Genomic DNA, 17,774 nt, shown 5'->3' on the forward strand with positions numbered 1-17,774 from the left:
GAACTAGTCCACTTGTTATAAGGCTTTTTATTTGCCTGCTAAGAGGCTTAACCTCAAGGGCCAGCATAGAAAAGCAAGCTGCTAATTTCTTAGCAAACCAGTAAGAAAAGGGACTGCAGTCTAGTAATTATTGAGAGCTTATTTACAAGGCTGCAGTATAGTACCTTTCAACAATGCACATGACATTACACATGATGATACTTTAAGACTATTAACAATGCACGTGACAATACTTCAAATCCAGTGGCAGCCTACACGAGAATAGTAAAATTATAAGTGGCTTATAACTAGCAACTAAGATTGATATCAAGAAGTTTTTACCACTTAATGTCCTAATTCTAAGTATCTGCATATTTGCCTGCAATACTGCATGCTTTGCAATTATATGCTTACTTGGTCATAGCAGCAGCTACACACAATCCTAACAACTTATTTCTCACCACTCAAGTTCCTGTGTCAAGCCATCAGTTTTACAAAGAAGAGCCAATGCCCCTGTGCTCAAAAGCCCAAGAGTAACCCATGCATTCTAAGATTAGATATTTTCAGCCAAGCATTTGCAGCAGCAGAAGTGTGAAGTCAGGAACTTTTTCTTCCTGGGTGTGGTAGTCATGGGTTATGCTGCTAGTGAGCAACTGCTACCAGAGTACAGGCAGCACCAGTGGCATAGTGTGCATGGAATTCTGTGTGCAACTGCAACCAGCCATGACCAATGCAAGCTGGTGTCCACTGGGGTAGGTTGAACAGTGGGAAGGGCAGTTAACAGCAGGCAGAGCCAGGGCTAAGAATAGGCAGGGCTGATGGTAGGCAAAGCACTGCAAGTTTGCACTTGTACATGTACTCCAATGACTGCATGTCTAAATGAACTCACAATGGAGTTTCTTTGAAAAATGCATATGTTTGTGTTAGAAATCACATTATAATAAATAATTACATATAGTGCTACCATATTATTCCTACAGAGAAGTCAGAAAATATTACCTTCAGAAACGAATTTATTTTACCACACCAAGTCCAATCCAATGCATGTTTACTTGTGCCATCCAATGATGCTTATGGTTCCCATGCCACTACTCTTTCCACCATCTGCCCCCAAAAGTGGGTATCTGCAACTGGTTGATAGTTTTTCCAGTCCAAGGTGTCCAGGACTAGTTTCTTTAAGAGTGATTGCATCATTACAGGAACCACTGCCTTACGCAATGAAATATTCACCACACTCTGAACCCAACCAGTCAACACCTGCTCCCCGCTAGATTTAATATGCCTTGAAGGCACATGGTCGGATGGGATGGCCACCAGCCCCTTAGCCACATCAGCTGACTGCATGAACTTAAATAATCCCACAACATGTGGGAGGGACTTTGGTGTTTGTCTTTCTTTTTCTGGAGGGTTATGGGGGTATATACCCAGGCAGTAGTGATGCAGACTCCAAGCAAGTAGACATAACATGGGGAAAAGGTTAAAGAAGAGTGCCTCTGGCTCTGGGTTGCAAGAGTGGCAGAGTACTGTCCTCTTTGCCCTTATAGGCCAACCACTCAGTGGGCACTTGGAAGAGGGTTGCTAAATACCAAATGGCAAAGTTTTCTGTGTGCATGATCACATATTATCTCATATTGTATCCTCTGCTTGACGTAACAAACAGGATGACAATGTTGTCCTAATGCAAAGGCCTGGAGAGCAAATAACAAGGTGTCACCCAGCTTGTTTTCACAGTCAGCTCTTAAAATCTATAATAGAAGTATGACTCAGTTATGGTGTTTCACAATTGTGCTTGTCTATGCAGATATAAATCACATAATGAGAAAGGCCTATAGTGTTTGAACTTTTCGCTTATACTTTATAAATATACTAGAATTTTCTTTAGTCTGCAAAATTGTAATTGTTTTATTTAAAATCAGTGTTAGACACAATTGTCTATCTCTGTGGGTATATAAACATCAGAACTACTACTTAGATAAGTTCTTCAACAAAGGAAAAAATATGCTCTTCAAAAAATATTTGCACTAGGTAGGATAAAATAAAATAAAATAAAAGCTACAGCTGATGGTACAAAAATACTGAGAAACTCCCATTTTCTGCATTAGGAAAAATGTGTTATTTAAATACATTGTGCCAGTTCAAATTTGCACAAGTTTAGATGGTAAGCATAAATTAATGCTTGGATGGCTGGGAAATCAAGCATGGATGGCTGGGAAATCAATAACCATAAGCATAGAGCCAAGGCAGTGGTGGACCTCAGCATCTCAAATTTCAGAGGCGCCCTGTGAGATGTCAAAAGCCAGCCCTGCCCCCGCCCTCCTGTCTCTCACCTTTCATTGGAGTAAAAGTGGTGGTGACTATTCCAGCACCCCAGAACAGAAGCTCCTTGCCTGATGCAATCACACCAGTCATGCTCCCCTACAGCTGCCTCTGGGCGAGGTACACTTGGAAGTAAGGAGGAAATTGTATGTATCACCTGGAAACTATATAGTACCCTTTCTTTGACTATTACACACCCTGTCTAGAGCACTTCTAGCATCCAAACATCTATCCAAAAAACCGGATCCTGGTGTTGTGAAACCTAGTACATAGCAGTCCATAAAGTTCTGATCAGTTGACTGTGAGATCTGCTAAGCACTGTGACCATGGTTTTGTAAACTCCAACTATCAGCAAATTATCAGGGCTTGCAAAACTCCAAGCATGGGCCTTCACGTATCCTCACTGTGCCTTTATCTACATATTTTGATTTCAGTGTCATTGTGGCATCAGTTGATTGCAGAAATGGTGAGGGAGGTAACAACACAGCCTGCTGGCAAAATCCAATTTCCTACCCATTATAGTGGGTGATACTTAGTAAGTCAGTAGACATACTGAAGTCAACAGACTAACGTCAATGGAGCTATTCAGGGTATGACTAATGTTGAATATAACCCAATAGCTTTAGTTATTTAAAACTAGCCATTTCTGACTTTTGTACTTTTTTACCAACTTAATTTTATGACTGATATAGGCAGGACTGTGTGCATGTAATTGCTTTGATTTATTCATCATAGTTTGTCCTACCACAAGCAAGACTGCAAAGATGCAGTTTGCATATATAAATTCTAGTAGAGATAAAACAATCATTGTTATTGGTACCCATATCTATTAGCATGGTGTGAATGATAGCAATAGAATGATAGAACTATTCAGCTTTATCTAATAAAGTTATTTTAACAATTTATAGCTTATTTTCAAAAGTAGAGTCTGGCTCCCTTCAAGAAATGTAGACAGTCAGCAATTCTCCTATTCCCAGAAATAATATGTCCTAATTTTAGTTCTATTATGTCATTAATCTGAACCTCAAAAATGTGTAGGCTGTGGACCATGTGATAAGCAGACTGATGTTTCTAACTGTGTTTTTGCTTCTTTACACTTTTAAGCTCGGAAAATCTAGAAGAAGAGGAGGAGGAGGAGGAGGAGGAGGAGGAGGAGGAGGAGGAGGAGTTTGGATTTGATATCCTGCTTTATCATTACCCTAAGGAGTCTTAAAGCAGCTAACATTCTCCTTTCCCTTCCACCCCCACAACAAAAACTCTGTGAGGTGAGTGAGGCTGAGAGACTTCAAAGAAGTGTGACCAAAGTTATAATAACATGATTAATGGGCAGCCCATCAGACTTAGAAAAGACTGGGTCATCAAACGTTGTATTTCTTATAATACAGATGTGAATGCCCACATCTCATAGATAACCTTTTGATTCAAAAGAGCAAACTACAACAAGAGAGCAGTGAGCTCCAAGATCCTTATTGTTGTTGTTCAGTTGTTTAGTCATGTCCAACTCTTCATGACCCCATGGACCAGAGCACACCAAGCACTCCTGTCTTCCACTGCCTCCCGCAGTTTGATCAAACTCATTTTAATAGCTTCGAGAACACTGTCCAACCAACTTGTCCTCTGTCGTCTCCTTCTCCTTGTGCCCTCAATCTTTCCTCACACACCACATAAGGATCCCACAGCTATACAAATTCTGGAGCTGACAATCAATGGGAACAAGTTTTTTGGTGGTGGGAGAAGAAAACCAGAGCAGGTGAAAGATGTCCACCCTCTCCTGCGCCAGCTGCAGTGAGCTGGCAAAGGCATAGGAAACGGTTGTAACTCCACCATGGAATCTTCACGAACACATGCATTGCTTTGCAATCCTCCCCTCCCACTATAGACCCCCTACAAATATTAGCAAAACAAATGCCTAGTAGACAAATATCAATCTTATATTTGAGAATGATGAATATTTGTGTTTCATTAATCAACTAGAAGTTGTGAACTTTGCCAATGTGGATAGCATACCACTTTTAAGTTAGAGTGAGTTCAGGGAGGGAAACTTTGTAACTACTGTATAAGAAATGTTGGTACTGGTGATCCCCTTTTCCTGGAAATTTGCTGAGTGTGTTTCTTTGTTTAATTTTAAGTTGCACAGGCTTCCATTGCAGGCATTTCAGGTATAAGATATTCCACTCAAGGTAGAACTAGGCAATCTATTTGGTTCTCTCCAATGTTATGAACTTTTAAAAAAATAGCAGGGAGGGGGAAATTTCTATAAAAAAGCATGGGGGGGGATTAGTACTAAAATATCAGCAAGGAAACCTAGGACTGACTGAATATGTTCAGTCAAACATGCACAACTACTATCCAATGAAAGCACCAGTAAAACTGTGTTACAATACTTATTAAACAAGTATTGATACTCAAAAGCTATTTTAGGACTGTAGTCCTACACATTAGGGACTAAGCCTCAATGAACAGAGCAGGACACACTTTCAAACAAACATGTATAGGGCAGTGCTATAAGCAATTTAAAGATGACATATGTGTAATACTTCATGCTCGCACTTTTCTGATTTCCCCCAAGCTAGATCTTTTAATCAAAATGAGTTGCAAGGCTGATATAGAGGTTGGGTGCCAGTGCTGCTTTTAAGTTCCTTTCATTTTACATAGATAGCAGTATTAGTCAAGTGCTCACTGTGCAAGGCATCTCCGTCTCCAGCTCTTATGCTGATAGAAATCCACTAGCACCACCCTGCACCTTTCATTCTGGAATGTACATATCTGAACAAAATGAAAGAGACAGATCAAAATAGAAAGTTCCTGTCTGACACGTACCAACAATGTACATAAATCCTGAGAAAAGAACTTCTCAAAACAGTACTTCTTCAATAATCACAATAAATGCTATCAGGTCAAGTGAACTTTTAAACAGCTGATCACAGGATGAACAGGAAATGTCAATAAAAACCGTATTTTACTGCATCTGCCTCACAATGATTAGGTGCAGCCTTAGGCGAATCATTATATATTAGCCTCAGCCAATATGCAATGTGGAAATAATAAGAGTGAATTTCCATACAGGGCTATTGTAAGCATTATCAAGGCATATATGTGAAGCACTTTAGAGCACTCAAAGCACTACATAAATACTATCTGTTACTATCTGCTAATAATTTTTTTCTACACCACTTCAGAGAATAATATGTTTGCATCTATCTCCACTGTCAGAGGCATTATGCCTCTGAATACCAGTTGCTGGGAACTGCAATGACTACTGTTGCTCTCATGTCCTGTTTGCTGGCTTCTCGCAGGCATCTGGCTGCTAATGTGAGAACAGGATGCAGGACAAGATGGGCCACTGACCTGATTCAGCAGTTTCTTCTTATGTCATCATTTCTGTTGGTGAAAAAGCATGCAAGCTTCCAAATTACATGGAAATGTCTAATGCCGGCAGCAGTAACCATGTTATTTCATTGTCACGTATAGTTACTGAATTCATATACTGTACGTAGTCCTCAGATTCATACATTACAGTTTGAAATGACATGAAAGCAGCAGCAAGGTATCTTATTAATCATTTCTTTTGCAGAATTTAATGACAAGAGCACATCAATTGCTTTGCAACAAGGAACCCCAGTTGCACTTATCAATTACTGTAAAAGAATTTAGGGGAGCAGGGTTGAGAAAACCCACTGCCCTGGACTCCACAAAGCTGGTCCCACTTAGGAAAAGGCAATACTAATGGTCTCAGAGTATGAAGGAGCTTCATATGTTCAGTATGGTCCAAGCCAATACCTTTAGGGTCATGGCACTGGTGAGTGACTTGAGTTATCACAAGGTATTCAATGTATTATTCAACAATACCTTTGACCCATTAACCACCAGCAGCTGGACCACTTAAGTATCCAGACAAATGCAACAGCAAAGAATTAGGAGCCTCCAGCATTTCTGTGTAACTTAAAAGCCTGCTGACACTTTTGCGGAAAAAATAACAAGGTGGCAATCCTATGCACACCTACCTGGGAATAGTCCCACTGAACACAATGGGGCTTACTTCTGAGTCACTATACGATATATAGGTCTGCACTAAAAGAGTGTTTGCTCCTTAACCTGGAAGAACACAGCTAGCACACTTTATACCAAAAGCATAACACTAGCATTCAATCAAGTTGGTGCTGCTATTATTTACTTTGTACAGGAAGTCATTTTTATTCTTCCCCCCCCCCAATAAAAAGTCTCAAAGCAGCTTGACAAAAATAAAAACAAATAAAAACCAGACAACAGAGAGGACAAAACACATGAAATGCTTTTCCGGCAACACATTTGTAAGGGTCCCAAGTCCTACCCACTCCACCAAAAGATGAGCAGCAACACAGGAGGCAACACTCACAAACCACATTTCTAATTACAGTACCCTAAAAAGTTTAAGCCATTGAGGCTGGCTGAGTCTAAGCAGCAGGCAGTCCTGAGAAAACAAGACTTGAGTTCCTGTCCCATCACACCCCCAAACCACCCTCAAAAAAATAATAATAATTCGGGGTTGCTTCTTTTACACTGAGAAAGTTCCGTAACATTACCACCGCCAAGAACAATACTATCAACAACTCGCTTCGCTTTCCCTTTACGAGATATGCTGCAGGGTCACATGAGTGAAACTGAGGGAGATAAGGAAAGTGCCGAGCTGGTGGCCGCCTCTCTCTCGGCTCGGGGTAATAAAAGCTGCCCCGGTGCTCGTCAGTTAACCGGGGGGGGGGGCGACCCCGAGCAGGGATGGAGAAGGAAATCCAGGTGCGGACCTGCATCCGGAGGCCAACGCCTCCCGAAGGAGGCCTACCGGGAGCAGCCGGGCATTCAGCTTCATCACACCGACGTCCTTATGAAACGACCCAAAGCCACCCTCGGCCGGCTTGCTGAGGGGCGGCAGCAGCACCCACAGGGGCCCGCGGGGGGGGGGGGACAACTATCCAGAGACCCAACGGCCCTCGCCGCCGTGGAAACGGGGCCCGAGGAGCCTCTCGCGGGCGGCTGGCCGCTGTCACGGAGGCCGGTCCTCTCGGAGCGCCGTGCAGGGCGAGCGGGCCTGCAGCCTCCGGGCCCCTTTTTCTTCGCCGCTGCCCGGTCCGTCTCGCCTGCGGCTCTCTTACCTCAGCTAACATCCTTGCTCGCGGTGGGAGCCTCCGGCTCTAGCCCCGCCGCATGGTGTTGCAGCTCGCAACGTCTGCCCGGGGCCGCCGCCGCCCGCCGCAGGGGGAACGGCGCCAGCCGGCTGCCACCCTCCTCAGCGGTGCCTCCGTAGCGCCAAGCCCACAGCAGCCGACGCCGCCTCCGCAGATCGCTCAGGAGAGGCGGCCATCTTGAGGAGGCTGCGCGAGACGCCGCCGACGCTGCTGCTGCTCTCGCTGGCGCGGCCGCCCATTGGGGCGGCGAGACACTGCTGGGCCTCTCTGGCCCGGCCGCCTGGCCGCCTCCCTCCTCCGCCCACAACCGCTTCCCCTCACGCAGGCACGGGCTGAGGGCGGGCTCGCTGCCTCTCTCTCGACTCGCCCCCCGAGCGACGCGGGTCTGGAGCGGCGGAACGTGAGGAAAGGGGCACGGAGCGGGACAGGCGAGTCAGTATGTGGCGCGCTGTGAGAGACTTGAGGAGAGCTGGGCTCACGTTCACAAAAGCTTGCCGAGGTCGTTGTGAGGAGTTCCTTGGAATTTGGACTGGTGGCAAAAAGTCAGCCATGATTGGAGGCGGGAGAGAGAAATGGCTCTGGGACAAGTTGGAGGCACAAACCTCCTCTGGACGCGCTTTCTAAGGAGTACTGTATGGCCCACTGTGTGAATGCAAGTGGGGTCCAGCTTCTGCTTAGGAATCTGCTGCCCGTCCGAATTCCAAAGGAATCTGTTCCTTTCTTAATAATAATAATAATAATAATTTTTATTTATATCCCACCCTCCCCGGCCAAAACCGGGCTCACAGCGGCTCACATCAAATGTATAACACGTTAACATAAAATCAGACAATTAAAATACATATGATCACGCCTCCCCCCAGACAGGGCCTTTTTCTCACACCCTTTTCAGCACTTGCTTATGGGTGTCGTCTTCTTTGGGGATCACTGTAGCCAAGTAAGATTGTCTTCCATGAACATGATCTTAACAGTGAGTCCATAAGTGACTGTGGAGGCCAATTCTGGATCCACACGTCCTTCCACAGTGGGGACATAGGTTTCCAGTCGGTCGGGAGTTGATCACGGTGAGTGTTTGCCAAGCGTGCCTTCCTCTTAGCACATTTCTCCCTTTTGTCCTGAGTTTGAGCGTCTTCAAAGCCCACCACACCTTTGGTAAAGGTTGTTCTCCAATCGGAGCGCTCGCAGGCAAGTGTTTCCCAGTTGTCGGTGTTTATACTACATTTTTTTTACATTTGCCTTGAGAGAATCTTTGAACCTCTTGTTGACCACCAGCATTACGCTTTCCATTCTTAAGTTGAGAATAGAGTAGTTGTTTAGGAAGACAATAATCAGGCATCTGCACAACATGACCTGCCCAACAAAGTTGATGTTGAAGAATCATTCCTTCAACACTGGTGATATTTGCTTCTTCCAGTACACTGGGTGTCATCTAGTGTTGGTTTTAAAACACGACCCTGACTATGTATGGAAAGGGAATGAATGAACACCTGACTGTAGCCTTGTTGATTTGGTGTGGGGTAGGGATGTCAGAGTAGAGTATGAGAGCTTTTGGACTGGAATATCAAGCAAGGTTCATGATGAGTCCAGAAACCATTGGTTGGGCAGCATTAAGATATGATAATGCACAAGGCCAGAGTAGCAGGCAAATAGTGACTGCTGTTCATTGCTGCTCACTTGCTTTTGTTTTGTTTTGTATGGCATTTTGGTAAAAAGAGTTGAGGGGAGTGGAGTAGAGAGAGAAGCAGGCCGGAGCACTCTAGGTTAGGGAAATGATGATACGGTAAGTGGTCCAATTAGCAGTGGAAGCAAGAAGCTAACGTGGATAACAGAAGCAATGCTCAGACAAAGCAGTGGACACATCTGGAATAACTTGGAAACAAGACGAATGAACAGGCAGATAATAGGATGACGGTGTTTAGAGAGGACTTTCAGTGATTGTGCATTGAATGATGAAGTGTGAGATAGCTTGACCGCAGCTGGAGTAAAGATGCAACGTTTCCAGATATGTTGAAGTTGTCAGGAAAATATGTCTCTCCCACACCACTTATTGTGATGGGGTGAGAGTTTGTGAGAAAATTGAGATATATTCAACAAGTACTATCTGTGACAAAGTGCTGCAGTGTGGAGTGATCCCATTCAGGGCTCCCTATCAGCTAGCCATGCCCTTTCCAGGGTACTCCATTCCATCTCACTACCCCAAAGTTCACCACCCTCCTTTCCCCCCGAAATGTGCTCAGTTATCATGTAGCTGTTTTGGGTTTAAGACCTTTTGCACACGAAGCTGGTGCTTTTTCACTGAGCTAGCCCCCCTTTAAGTGTACATAAGTCTGATTACTTGCATAAAATAACATGCGGATTTGTAGATGGTGTGACATATAGGCATGTATGCACTTGCCTCTTTGCAGAAATCATGCAGTTCTGATATGGTGCTATTAAAATAGTACTTAAAATAGTTACAAAACTAGAGTGGGTAAATCATAGTATTCAAGATTCTTCATTTCAGATATTGCATTACAATCTGACTTCCATCTTCCAACTGCCACCACAAATTAATATGGCAACTGAAAGTATATTCTAACTTCAGAGAAATATGGAGGGGGAAAATCATTCCAATATCTCAATTTTCAAGGGATGTATTACATTGTGATGAGGGAAAAGAAGATCAAATATGAATGTGATGTCCTGAAGATGAATGCCAACTTTCATTCCAGTATTTGAAAGGTTGTATTATGATACCTGTCAGAACAGAAATCTAAGGTGACTGAAAAAGGGGAGAAGTAGAACTGATATTCAGAGTTGAAATGCTGAACTGTCCTTAAATGTATGTACAAAATCTCATTCTGGTATATCAGTTTTCAAGAGAGTTATTGAACTGCAAACAAGCAGAATACCAAACAGACAAGTTAAAGGCTTTGTATTGTTTGTGCAACAAAGTTTCTGAATTAAAGCAAAACAGGATTGTGAACATCAATGGTGGTCATGTTTAACAACAAATCCTTTGAGTGATACATATGTTGTGTGCAACATGTTCTGTGGAAGAATCAAGAAAAGAGTGTGAGAAATCCTTTGCCTTATCAACAGGGTGACCACTTATTAGGGATGGGGGAGAAATTTGATTTAATTTACATTTTAATGTGAACCCAACCTAAACCTTCTCAAAAAAAGTATACAAACTGAAACACAGCCATCCTTCAGAAATTATTCTTCTCATAATTTTCTGCGCAATTCTCCAACCATAAAATACATATAAAAGGTGTATTTGTGTAATGTGTTCATAAAAGAAGCAAGCATTAGTAAAAATAGCACCGAATAATGCATTTTGTTAGGTAAAATCCTTGGGAAAACCTTATTTATTTGGCACAGTTGCAAACAAATATATATAAATCATGAGCTGCATTTTAGATTGGAAAGGTAAGGAACTGAAATTGATTTGTCCATCCCCACCATGTGTGCTGTGCCAAAGAAAAGAGAGGAAATGCATGGCTAAAAAGAGAAAACACAGATTACCATAAAATTTGCATGTGCTAATATGTATAGATGCAAATGTATAAGTAATTACTAAAATTTAAAATACAAATACCATAGTAGGGAATACTGCTGTCCAAGAGCTAAACCATTGTTGGGCAATTTCAAGGCCCCTGCTCTCCCTTCCTATGGTTCTTTATTTTTAATTAGGATTTGGATGGGATAGGTGGTCTCTGTGAAATAGAATATATGGCCAGCATATTCCTCAGTTGCCATGTTTGCACTTGGTGGTAGCCACTTGGGCTCTTATTTCTAAGCTTGCACTTACATTGCTAAGCTCCCTGGCTGAGTAGTCCATTAATCCACCCGGTGCACAAGGTGGAGGAAGCAGTGTTCCTATGAAACTGTGAGGTCTAGCAAAATGTCCTCAAGGATAAATAGTGTTGTACATCGTTTCTGAAACAGCACCTGCCATTTCTGATGCATCAGCATTTGCCTAATCCACAGATCTTGGTATTTTCGTTCTCTTCCATTCTTTCCTTCTCTTATTTTCTGCTCACCTTCCTCCCTCCCCACCCACCCTGTATTATGTGTGTCGCCTCTTTGCAGCTTAAAATGTATTCCTTCATCATCAGCTTATTTCTGTGATCTCTCTTGAGAGTTTCAGAATTGCCATGGTTGTGGCTGTTTGTTTCTGCTGTATTGTTCTCTTCATTCACACCTGGGTTATAATATTAGATGTTAAGCCAAAACAGTTAAGCCAAGAAACAAGAAGCTCCTTTAAGATGTTAGCACTGAATTTATTATTTTTTATTAGAGAATGTAAGGCCACACAAGCAAGCAATGAAGCGATGTTTTATGGACAGCATTCTTTCCACCAAATTGAGCATGAATATATGCATTCCTACACATCCAAAGTGACACTTGTTTGTTTTGGTGAAATTACGTTTACCCTGCTTGTCTGTCACAAGCTCAGAGCAGACATCCAAGGTGTCTTCAGTTTTCAGATAAAGCCAAGGTTTTACTGCCACCAGAGGAGACACAGAGGACTGCCACCAGAGGAGACACAGAACAGGGTTTCTGACGGTTTACATGTCATGGACATGAATAGACAATTATGGAATTGGAGTCCTTGAAGTTGCGGGGGGGGGGGGGCTGCAGCCCTCTTGATGTTGCTGAACACCAACTCCCATCAGACCCAGCCAGTGGCCAATGGTCAGCGCAGTGGGAGTTGTAGTCCAGCAACATCTGGAGGTCCACAGGTCTCCCAACCCTTTTTTAAAGTATCCTGTCCCCAGACCACTTAGGGCTTTAAAAGCTAGCCCCCCAAAACGAATTAGTAACCAGTGACATTGAAACAAAACTGGAGCTGAAGTATTTGATTCAAAACATTCCATAATGTGTTTTCATTATCACTAATTGTCTTCTGCCAATTATTCTCAGCCGTTCACACTATTAGTGGAATGGAAGCAACATCAAAGGAGCATTACTAAACTATGTTGACACGTCATTCTGAACCAAGAGAGATTAGAGGAAGAGCCACATACTTTAGGTTGGGCAGAAACGAGATTCAAAATACCTCCTGCCCACACTGTGATGGTTTTAGGGATAGGGAGCAGGTGCCAGGGTTGAGTTTTTATTTCTGTCTTCTGGTTAATGGGAATATTGATTTGTTTGTTGTTACCATGCTGCCAAAGTTTTCTATTACTATTATGGGGGTGGTTATTAATGTGTTATATGATCCCCCCTTTTTCTGTTGTTGTGTGTGTGTTCGTGTTCAGTCTAAGTCACTTGGGAACCTTTTGAGTTAAAGGTAAAGGTACCCCTACCCATATGGGCCAGTCTTGACAGACTCTAGGGTTGTGCACTCATCTCACTCTAGAGGCCGGGAGCCAGCGCTGTCCGCAGACACTTCCGAGTCACGTGGCCAGCGTGACGAAGCTGCTCTGGCGAACCGGCACCAGAGCAGCACACGGAAATGCCGTTTACCTTCCCACTATAAAGCGGTACCTATTTATCTACTTGCACTTAAGGGTGCTTTCGAACTGCTAGGTGGGCAGGAGCTGGGACCGAACGACGGGAGCTCACTCCGCCGCGGGGATTCGAACCGCCGACCATGTGATCGGCATGTCCTAGGCGCTGAGGTTTTACCCACAGCGCCACCCGCGTCCCTCCTTTTGAGTTACAAGCGACTAATAAGTTTAATAAATAATAATAATGCAATAGCCACAGTTCATTTTCTAAGTACCAGCCTAGCACAAGCCTGTTAATGGAAAGAAAGCAATAAAGAGCAGAAGCAGAATAAGTGAATTTGAAGTGATTTCCCAGTGACATTAGCTGCAACCTAGAACTGAAAGAGGAAGTGTTGAGCAGTGCTGCAAATAGCACTGTCAGGGGAACTTCTGGGGCTGATTTTTGGCAGTAAAATGATGTCTGGGAGGAAGGGTTAAGGCTAAAAACTTTTCTGCTGGGGCAACACAGCTGCATTTTGCTCAAGAAGAGGTGTGTCTGGTCCTAAGCATTTAATTTGAATATGCTGCTAACTATTACCAACATATTTCTTTTTTCCTACACCATCTCTCCATCTCTCCAAATCTATGGTGACTAATGTGTAGCTTGACCCTTAGCTGCAACACTGGGTAAACACTATCCAAAAGATTAGGGCCAGGGGGCACATGCCAGTTGTGGCCGTGGCTAGAGAGAAAAGCAGGCAAAGCATCTAATGTGACTTTTAGCTTTGTACAGTAGACTGCATTCCAGACATATTTGGAAGTTTCTTAAACGCTCAAATACACCTCTCTCCATCCTCAATCCAGGCAAGCAAGAGGAATGATCACAGTTGAAGGACACATTCCAGCCAGGCAAAACATTTGAGGAACATGTGGAACAGGGCCAGGGAAGGGAGTTTCCTGGGGAGAGTCTCAAGGGCCAGAAAGAGGTGTATTGAGACCCACAGTGGGGACCCAGGCCTGCGGTTTCCCAATCCTGGATGAGATAGATGAGTTTCTTCCGTGCATTGTCTTGTTTCATAAAAAGAGAAAGCTGAAACTTGGTTTGTACTTTTCTGACAAGCAGACAGACAATGGACAATGGTATCTCACCTTGAATGGATTTGGAGTAACTTATGTTAAGCACAGTGGTGCCATGGTCCAGAGTTGCAGGGGGTTGAAGACCCATTACCAGTCCTTTTTTTTCTAAAAAAATGTTTAGGGGTACTCTCATTTTCCTACTCATATTGAAATACTGCCCCTCAATGAGGCCAAACTTAGATTCACAAAATGTTTAGGGGTATGTGTACCCCCAGAAAAAGCACTGCCCATTACTATTTATACAGCAGAGTCCCTCCAGTGTCCTAAAACCGCCCAGTCAACATGAAGGGGGAGCTTTTTGCCCACTGGATGCTCCAAAGTTAAACATTTAGGAACACTGAAAACACAAGAGTTTCAAGAGAACAGTGTGCAAATTCTGCTACACTGGAACTTAACAGAAAACATAATTTAAGTCAGGCTGAAAGAAGACATTGCAGCACTCCAAATAATTTCCCAAGTATGTGCACAGGAAATAGTAGATCAAGCTGAAAGGCAACACATGGAGATCTGCGTTGGTTACTGCAACACATCCCATAATTGTTATGACGCTATAATTATAAGATTATTGTATAAACTTAGACGCTTGTGAAGGGGTGTGATTGTGACTATCATGGTTATGCACTGTACAATGGTAATTCCATTCCCTGCACTGAACATGCTTCTACCACATCTGCAACCGAAATCCTATGTGCAATTACTTGGCAGCAAGTCAGCTCCACTTAATCCGATAGGGCTTACTCCAAATCTGTACATAGCTTGTATCATTAGAAATTGAATGATCAGCCAAGTTTGGCTTCTAGCAGGAATCCAGCATGCTGTCAAGGCAGGCTGGGGATCACCTGCAAAACTTCAGCTCCACAGTCACTGGGAATAGCTTGATTAATCAAATTGCTTGGAGTGGCAATTACAGATTGGAGGTGGAAGTGGGGAGGAAAGAGAAATAGGTATGGGGAGCAAAGTAAGGAGCAAAGAGGCTGTCAACTTCCTTCTGGGAGCCCAAACATATGTATGGTTGTAGTAAGCCGTAGTTTGGCTTACCATGACATGTGAACGAGACCAAAGTGTTATGCCTTAACTATAGCTATCCTGTTGCAGTTCAACCAACTAGAAACTACATTTTGCCCATGTTTAAGTCACTTTTGTTTCAACAAGGTTGTTTCAACAAGGTTGAATAAATATAAGACACTCCCTTGGGCAGGGGTGCCAACTTGAATAAGATAGTGGGGGACCCAGGTAAGCCCCACCCTGCATAATTGATCACATGATAGAGTGTGCACACACTATTTGAATGGCAATGCCCATCAACCTTGGGGGGACCAGACCCCTCAAATATTTTATCAGGGGTGAAGACCCCTCAGCCCCTAGGAGCTGGCTCCTACGTCCTTGGGTGTTAATTTGCTATCATTTTAAAACCTATTTTTAGTTCCTGTTGTAAGGTTGTAAATGGACTTCAGACATTTGTGAAAAGTGATTCATAAACTAATAATAATAATAATAATAATAATAATTCTATTATTTCCATTCCTACAACTGTATAAAGCAGAATCACTATAGGTCCTTTTGTCCTATATAAGACAGTATTCCTACTTAAGTTCCTGATATAGTTCCTTTTTTGCTTTTTCTAGGTTTCTAGTACCAGCTGTTGTTTCAGTTTCCTTCTTCATTTCTCTCTTTGCAACTTGTACAATAATCTGTCTGAATTTCCCTTCTTACACACATTGTCTCATGTTTTTCTGTGTAAGCCCTGTGTAAGCCCTTGGTTTATTATTTCCTCTGGAGCTGAACCTACTTTCAGTCTTTAGTTTGAGAAGTGACTACAGGTTTTTTTTTCTTTAAAAAACCCCCTATACAACTAAATGAGGAAGCTGGTGGTAGGGTAATGAATTTCTAAAATTATTTCAAGGTAGTCAACCCACACCAAATGAAGTTACCATCTGTCATACAGACAACTATAAGTAAATAACACAATTACTATGTACATTTTAGGCTGAGTATGTTCAGTCATTGTTTTCCCTACTTTGAATGTAAGTTTCCTTGGCAAAAACAAGAGACTGAATATTGCTACATTGGTTCAATTCACATATACACACCAAAACAATCTGGCACGTGGGATCATTTATGTAGGCTCACATATTATCTGTTTTCTCACTCACTGTAGTTTGCCATGATATTCTAATTGGGAAAATATGGTTAGTTCTAACTTCATAATAATGGTTTGCAAACTATGAATTCAAATTAGGCTTTGAAGCAGTATTTTCAGTTATGACATCACACAAAACTGCTGTGGTCAAGCAAACAAACAGGAAATGAGAGAGTTAATGAATAAAGACTGATGGAGTGAAGAGAGTCTTCAGGGGCACAGCCAGGCATAACATATGAATTAAATAATTAGGTAAAATAGAATAATCCCCTATATTTATAATAAATACTATTATTATTTATAGGTCATCTTTTGGGGCATAGCCCATCCAAAGTCAGCTTGCATTTCATTAAAACATCCAAGAACTAACCATTTTAAAGCAATTAGAAAACGTGAAAAGGAAACTATCTGCTGACCTTTATGTTCATTACAGTGGTACCTTGGTTCTCAAATGCCTTGGTTCTCAAACACTCTGGTTCTCAAACTCCAAAAACCCAGATGTAAGTGTTCCGGTTTTTGAACATTTTTTCAGAAGCCGAACATCCGATGTGGCTGTCGGCTATTGTACATGTTCACCATGCTTCTTGACGACCACAGAATTAGCATCAATGTGAAAAGGACCTGTGTGTGTACAGTTCCTCCATGCATACATGAAGGCCAGCCAATCAGGGTGGCTGTTTGCATATCAGACCCTATCACTGCCACCATCTCCAGGGACCCGGGCACCCACCAGACTTTTGCTGTGGGTGCCTAGCCTCCACCCCCACTGCCACCTCCCCATGGCACCACCTCTCCAAATGTTGGGAACTTTTCCCATAGGGGAGTTTCTCCATTGTCTTTTTTTATCTGGGTTTCCATTTTTGGAACCATACAAACCACCGGATTCAATCTTCTCCTTCTTCCTCCTCATCTTCCTTCACAGCCTGCCAACATGAGCCCGATGGCATCTCAAGGCTCATGACAGATATTCAGTCCCAAAACATTGTGCTGTATGACAAACTTGCTGCCACAAGTATCAACCTAATCTAGACCTTAGAAGGTGCTACCAGATTAGCACCCAAAAAACTATGGGTTAAAAGCACAGGCTGGGGTCTTTAGCCATGGCGTAGCAGCTAATGAGGCTTCTCTCGATAATAGCACCATCCCAAAACACATCTACCAGAGGACATTAATTGCCACTACAAAACAGGAGCCTCCAAGGCCACATTCTCCCCAGAAGTCTCCTGGGCCCCTTCCCGGATAGGGGCCATGTGTATGATACCAGTGGTTTGTGGTTTTCAAAGAATTTCTCCTTGCATTGGCTGATACCAAGAAGAGGGACATTATATACCATGTGGCACTAACCTTTTGTGCCAAGCAGTTCCCCCAAGTCTGTTTTCTGTGCTATTTTGAGACCCATCTCAATTATTTGTGGAGAGATGGAAGAACAGATTATAAATTTTTAGAGATCAGCCCTTTGCAGCTGATCACATTTCTGAATGCATGAGCTCATCCCAATGGGCTTCTTCCCTTACAAGGGTTATATCAACTAGCAGAGAAACTGATAGCTGTTCAGGTCTTGTAACCCATATTAAATTGTCAGTAGCATTATTTAAGAATACCTGAAGAATGGAGTAGGAATTT

At 42.8% G+C, this 17,774-nt stretch overlaps 2 protein-coding genes and 1 long non-coding RNA gene across 4 annotated transcripts in view; 1 reads left to right on the plus strand and 2 right to left on the minus strand.

Moving 5' to 3' along the window:
* The window catches only part of SNX13 (sorting nexin 13), a 63,383-nt gene extending 55,818 nt beyond the window's left edge, over positions 1–7,565 (minus strand). The window contains exon 1 of the mRNA XM_079947896.1: positions 7,425–7,565. Within this exon, the coding sequence (XP_079804022.1) occupies positions 7,425–7,436 (12 nt within the window). The 5' untranslated portion in view covers positions 7,437–7,565. The remainder of the gene's footprint in view (positions 1–7,424) is intronic.
* LOC307199859 overlaps positions 1–17,774 on the minus strand; it is a 531,299-nt gene that overhangs the window by 222,761 nt on the left and 290,764 nt on the right. The window lies entirely within an intron of this gene.
* HDAC9 (histone deacetylase 9) overlaps positions 7,765–17,774 on the plus strand; it is a 474,032-nt gene continuing 464,022 nt past the window's right edge. For both annotated transcript variants that reach the window (XM_079947890.1, XM_079947891.1), the window contains exon 1: positions 7,765–7,893. The gene's annotated coding sequence lies outside the window, so the exon portion shown is untranslated. The remainder of the gene's footprint in view (positions 7,894–17,774) is intronic.

This window comes from Podarcis cretensis (assembly GCF_951804945.1).
Source record: "Podarcis cretensis genome assembly, chromosome: 12".
Taxonomy (NCBI): Eukaryota; Metazoa; Chordata; class Lepidosauria; order Squamata; family Lacertidae; genus Podarcis; species Podarcis cretensis.